Source organism: Tupaia chinensis, unplaced genomic scaffold (assembly GCF_000334495.1).
Source record: "Tupaia chinensis unplaced genomic scaffold, TupChi_1.0 Scaffold000671_1, whole genome shotgun sequence".
In the NCBI taxonomy this organism is placed as follows: Eukaryota; Metazoa; Chordata; class Mammalia; order Scandentia; family Tupaiidae; genus Tupaia; species Tupaia belangeri.
This window is the reverse complement of record NW_006160193.1, coordinates 292,982-299,720: the sequence shown is the minus strand read 5'-3', so window position 1 is coordinate 299,720 and position 6,739 is coordinate 292,982. Positions and strand designations below refer to the sequence as shown.

At 41.8% G+C, this 6,739-nt stretch overlaps 1 protein-coding gene across 5 annotated transcripts in view; it reads right to left on the bottom strand.

The window, feature by feature from the left end:
• The window catches only part of PAPOLA (poly(A) polymerase alpha), a 74,492-nt gene that overhangs the window by 61,526 nt on the left and 6,227 nt on the right, over window positions 1–6,739 (bottom strand). The window contains exon 1 of one of the 5 annotated variants that reach the window (XM_027776379.1): window positions 5,377–5,540. The exons of 1 other annotated variant lie outside the window; for it this stretch is intronic. In XM_027776379.1, the coding sequence (XP_027632180.1) occupies window positions 5,377–5,462 (86 nt within the window). In that variant the 5' untranslated portion in view covers window positions 5,463–5,540. Of the gene's footprint in view, window positions 1–5,376; window positions 5,541–6,739 lie in introns of those variants that run through there. 3 more of the 5 variants (XM_006159969.3, XM_006159970.3, XM_006159968.3) reach the window with 3 other exon arrangements.

Below are 6,739 nucleotides of genomic sequence, written 5' to 3'. Positions count from 1 at the left end.
CTGTCTCTCTGGCACCTACAGCAAAACTAATGTGCATACACACACACACACACAATATGCATGTGTGAACACATAAACATGTGTATTTATATGCACGCACAAATACAATATATGTACCCCAAATCAGACATGGTCATGCTGCAATTCCTACTCTTCCACTGTTCCATACTCTCTGGATTTTGGACGCACACACACACGCACCAAGTGTTACTCAAGCTGCCTGAGGTGTGTATATGGGATACGGCTCCCTTAACCAGTAGGCTACACCAATGCTGAAAAACAGGTTCTTTCCTTCTCTGTGCTGGGATGTCCAAGACGTGACTCACTAGGATCTTCAGGTGCATGGGAAGAATAATGACATTTTTGTGAAATCAATGGGTGACTGAGGGCTGTTTATTTTGGTCAATATTTGTTTCAAAAGTTTAAGCATTCTGGACCAGTAGGTGGTGACAGTTAAGGCAGCTGGATGCCTCATAGCTAACTTAGTGGTTCACTTAGTGGTTCAAGTCCTGGAACTGCTGGCTTGAAAATCACACTGGGCACATGTCATGTGTGCCTAAAATTCCAAGAGAAGAATAGAAAAGACTGTGGTGTAGCCATCCCACCAGGGAGTGATTTCTCACTTTCCCTGTCTCTCGTTCTATCTCCATCTCACTCCAGCAAGCACACACACCCTATAGCAAAACCTTAAAAAAAAAAAAAGTTTAAGCATTCAACCTGATATGTACACTGTGAACTATCAAGAATCACCTTGGTGGGACCATCAGTTAGTGTATTAATGGATGTCGCTGGACTCCCACGTAGTCAACCGTGGTTCGAGTCCCGGACCCGGTGGCTTAAAATTCACGCCAGGCGCGTGTGCGTGCGTGCCCAAGATCCCGAGAGGAGAATGGAGGAGAAGGGATTGCGGCGTGGCCATCCTCTTAGGGGGTGATTTCTTGCTTTCTGTCTCTTTGTCTCTCTCTGTCTGTCTGGCGAGCACAAGCGCCCTATAGCGAAAACCTCTCCAAAAAAAGAAAATGAGCACTCACCCATCACAACAGAAGTGAAATTATTAAATAATTTTTAAAGTAATCTGGTAATATTCATCAAAATTAAAAACACATACACCAATTTAAGGAGCTTATGTCCAGCAGTTTTACTTCAGCAGCATATCTTAGAAATACTAGAGAAGACTCAAACTGAAAGCCTTGAAATTACACGACCTATTCTTATTCACCCACAACACACTTTTTTCAGCATATTACATAGGGCTCTGTGGGCGCAGTGGTAATGTGCTGCTCAAGAGAAGCCAGATCCGTGTGACAACTGTGGTTCAAATCCCCAGCTCAGTCAGCCTGAAACATGCTGAACACATATATGAGCAAGGTTCCATGATCTGGAGGAGTGGGGAAGGGGTGATGTGACTACACCCTGTGAAGGATGCTCATTTCTCTCTCACACCCACACATATACCCATACATGTATGTAATGTGTGTATGTGTGTAACATAAACATTCAAAATGCCAGCCCCTCCTGGAGTAAGGGAGCAGAGCATTAGAATTAGAGAGGCCAAAATAGAGGCCCAAATTTCTGTACAATAAGTTTGAAATGAATTGTGACTATGACAAGGCTATCTCCTAAAAAAGGGGTATGCTTTGTGCCCACTCTATTCATTTGTAAATTACTTCTCCACCCCACAGCTTCTAAAGTCTGACCTTTTCTCATAGGATTAACACAAAAAGACATTCAAGGTTGCTTACTAGCACACTAGGCAGTAAAACCAACTGGAAATCACCTACCTACCTATCACATCATGAGCCCAATTATACAACAATACTATGCTACATAGGAACAGAGTATCCTAGTACATATAATAACAGCACAGCAAAATATCCACAATACATCAGGTGGAAGAAGCTGCAGAACATAACTATGATAATAAATAACATTTACTGAAATCTCAACATATTCCAGGTAGCATGTCAAGCACTTTACATCGTCTCATTTGTTCCTAACAACTCTATTATTACCTGCCTCCATTTTAGAGATGAAGAAACTAAGAGAAAAAGGCCTTAACTCACCGAATCAGAATAGGAACCGAAGAAACATTATGATGCAATGGTGAAATAGACACTCTGCAAGGCTAACCCACAAGGCAAGATTCTGGGCTCCCGTCAAGAAAGACCTCCCTGAGTGCACCAGAAATGCACATGCCTATTATCCAGAGCTAGCTGAAGGTGGGGATGGATCATTGGGGTTCATTCTCTCTCTCTTTCCTTCTCTATTTCATAGAGAAAACTTAAGGAAAAAAACAAGACTATGAACCCAGGTATCTGACCACATAATCTATAATCGTAACCTCTGCTGAGGCGCCTCTGTCTCTCACAATATGTAGCCGTAATTTTTTTAAACTATTTACATAAAACCATTTCTATACATGCGCAGAAACACAATCATGTAGAACTGAGAGAATTTCAGTATGCATTTTATAAACTTGCTTCAATTTGTAAAATTACTTTTTAAATATGAATGATCAACACAAAAATCTATAGCATCTTCTTTTTTTTGGAGAGGTTTTCGCTATAGGGCGCGTGCACTCGCCAGAAAGACAGAGAGACTGAAAGCGAGAAATCACACCCATGGGGGATGGTCACGCCGCAATCCCTTCTCCTCCATTCTCCTCTCGGGATCTTGGGCACGCATGCACACGCGCCCAGCGTGAGTTTAAGTCACTGGGTCCAGGACTCGAACCGCGGTCAACTACATGGGAGTCCAGCGACATAGCCATTATGCTAACTGCTGGCCCCATCTATAGCATCTTTATACACTAACAATGAACAAACAGAACTGCAGAAAATCCCATTTATAACAGCTGCAAAAAGAAAAAAAGATACCAAACCAAGAAATGAAAGACCTCTACAAAGAAAATGATAAAAAACTGAAAAAAAAATTCAAAATTACACAAAAAAGTGGAAAGACATTCCACTTTAGTATAATCAAAATGTCACTCTTACTCAAATTAATCTACAAATGCAATGCAATCCCAATCAAACCACCAGAGATATTCTTTACAGAAATAGAAAAACAATCCTAACATTTGTCTGGGAAGCCAGCATATGGCACAGTGATTTAGGCATTGGGCTACCTACCACATGGCCAACTTCTGCTTGAGTCCTGGACCTGGAGGCTTGCTTTCTCACTTTCCCTTTTTCACTCTCTCTGGTCAAATTTTAAAAATAATAACAACAATAAAAAAATTACTTTTTAAAAAATTTGACCAGAATCATAAAAGGTGCCATACTGCCAAAGCTATACTGTGCACAAAGAATAAAGTAGGAGGTATCTCACTTCTTGACCCCAAAATATACAAAGCTGTAACAAACAAAATGTCATGGTACCAGCACAAAAACAGGGAAGCAAACCAAGAACAGAACTGAGAACCCAGAAACTATACTGTGCACAAAGAATAAAGTAGGAGGTATCTCACTTCTTGACCCCAAAATATACAAAGCTGTAACAAACAAAATGTCATGGTACCAGCACAAAAACAGGGAAGCAAACCAAGACATGTAGCCAACCACAGTTTGTAAAATCCACACCAGGCATGTGCTTAAGATCCTAAGAGGAGAATGGAAGAGATGGGACTGCAGCGTGGCCAACACTTTCTGTCTCTGTTTCTCTTTCTCTGGTGAGCGCACATGCCCGACAGCAAAAATCTCTAACAACAACAACAACAACAAAAAAAAAAATCATAGAAAAAGAATCTAAACATAAAACCTCAAACTGTAAAACTATCAGTGGAAAACACAGGAAAAATTATTGGAGTAGGCAAAAATTTCTTAAACAAGATCCCCAAAGCACAGGCAATAATCCCAAAAGTGGACAGGTAGAACCACATCAGGCTAAAAAGCTTCACAGCAAAGCAAACAAAATCAAAGCAAGGAAACAACCTTGGGAGAATATATTTGTCAACTATACCTCAGACTGATAAACCAAAATATACAAGAAACTCAAGCAGCTTACCGGCAAAAAAATAATCCAGTTAAAACATGGGCAAAGAAGCTGAACAGAAAACTCTCCAAAAAGATACACGAATGGCCAAAGAGTATTATGAAAAAATGTTCAACATCTCTTATTAGAAGGCAAAAGCAAATCAAAACCACAATGAGATACCATTTAACCCTGGTAAGAATGGCTAAGGCTTAAAAAAAAAAAACAAAAACAAAAACAAAAAAAAAAAACATTGAGACTAGCAGATGGTGAGGTGGTTGTTAGGTTGCTGGACTCCCACATGGTTGACTGGGGTTTGAGTCTTGGTTCTGGCAGCTTAACTCATGTAGCATGGCCATCCCCCCATGGGATGATTTCTCGTTTTCTGTCTCTAAGGTTCTCTCTGTTTCTCCGGTGAGTGCACGTGCCCTTATAGCAAAAAAATACTAAGAAAAATACATAAATAAATAAGTAATGTTAAGTACTGGTGAGGCAGCAATAAAAAGGGGACCTTCCCACACTGTTGGTGAGAAAATAAACTAGAACTAGTACAGCCACTGTGCCGAACAATATGGAGGTTCCCCCAGAAACCTACAAAGTTAACTACCACATGACCCTGTAATTCCACTCCTAGGCATCTACCCAGAGGATAGGAAAACCCTCAGTTGAAAAATCACTTCTGCATCCATGTTTATTGACACATTATTCACAAATGGAATAATGCTAGGACATGGACTCAACCCAAATATCCAAATATAAGATGAGTGGATTGAAAAAATGTGGGACATGCACTCTATGAAATTCTACTCAGCCAGAAAAAAAAAAAAAAAACAAAAAAACGAGACCCTTACATTTGTTACAAAATGGTTGCATATGGAAGGGTTAATGCTAAGAGAAGCAAGCCAGACTGAAAGACAGGCTTTGTATGTTCCCACTTAATACACATCAAATGGGACCAGCAGATGGTGTAATGGTTGTTATCACTGGACTCCAACGTGGTTAACCCTGGTTCAAGTCTCAGACCCAGTGGCTTAAAATTTACAGAGTGTGTGCACGTGCATGCCCAAAATCCCGAGAGGTGAATGGAGGAGAAGGGACTGCAGTGTGACCATCGCGGGGGGGTGGGGGGGGGATTTCTCGCTTTCTGTCTCTGTCTCTCTGGCAAGTGCATGCACCCTATAGCCAAAACCTCTTTAAAAATAAATAAATACACACACACACACACAAATGTCCACTCTATAGCAGAAACTGAAAAGACTAGAAGGTGTAAGAACAGAGATAGCAACTGTAGATAACTAAAGACAGTACAGGAGATAAGCAAGATGGGGTAGAAAATAGGGGGTAGGACAGAAGGGATCAGAGAAAAAAACAAATATGTTTAACAGTCGCAAAAATTAAAGTTACCTGCTGATGATAAAGTATACGGTAATGTCTTTGACTTGACAAATACACACTGTATTCATGCTAATAAGGAAAATCACGTTGCACATGTTCTTGTAAAGAAATACAGTGACTGGGACCAGCAGTTGGTGTAATGGCTATGTCGCTAGACTCCCATGTAGTCGACTGCAGTTCAAGTCCCGGACTCAGTGGCTTAAACTCACGACGGGCGCGTGGGCGTGCGTGCCCAAGATCCCGAGAGGAGAAGGGACTGTGACGTGGTCATGCTCCCAAGGGGTAATTTCTCGCTTTCTGAAGAGCGCATGCACCCTATAGCAAAAACCTCTCACAAGAAAAGAAAGAAATACGGTGATTAAATGTCAATTTAAAAAGAAAACAACCTCAAAAACTTAATGATCACGCAAAAGTTACAATTCTATCATTCACCTTATATTCAAATAATGATAGAAAGGAGGCTAAAATCACCCCCTAAAATTATTCCTTGGCAGCAACAGGCACCAAACAAATCCCCAATTTAAACAATAATTACCTTTTGATCATTAGCTAAAAACTCAAGTTTATGCTAATCAAACATTCTATTTTTATACCAGGGAACACGTGCAACGGAGAGAGCGAGAGATTCCAGAAAGCACTCAATGGGCATGGTCCTACTGCAGCCCTTGCTCCTCCAAAGCTCCAGTCCCTCAGGATGCTGGGTTTATGCGCACTCAGCCCGTGTGCATAAAATGGACCTGAAACTAGAACCCCTAATCAACGGTGTGGGATTCAGCTTCTTCTGGGCAGCACCTACCAACTGCACTATGTGCCAGCCCAAAACACACTACTGTACAGTGAAATAACCCAAAAATTAAATGGATGTTTCAATGCAATACACTGTGGTTAGAAATAGTAAATCTTGTGATTACATCACTGGAAGCCCACGTGGCCGACCATGGTTCAAGTCCTGGACCCAGTGGCTAGAAACTCAGGCCGTGTGTGTGTGTGTCCAAAATGCCAAGAGAAGGATGAAGAAGAAAGGACTGCGGTGTGGCCATACCCCCAGGGGGTGATTTCTTGCTTTCAGTCTCTGTTTCTCTCTGGTGAGCACATGTACCTTACATCAAAAATCTCTTTAAGGAGGGAACCAGCAGTTAACGTAATGGCTATGTCGCTGGACTCCCACGTAGTCGACCGCGGTTTGCGTCCCGGACCCGGTGGCTTAAAACTTACACCGGGCGCGCGTGCGTGCGTGCCCAAGATCCCGAGAGGAGAATGGAGGAGAAGGGATTGTGGCATCACCATCCCCCATGTGGGGTGATTTCTCGCTTTCTGTCTCTATGTCTCTGTCTGTCTGGCGAGTGCACGCGCCCTATAGCGAAAATCTCTC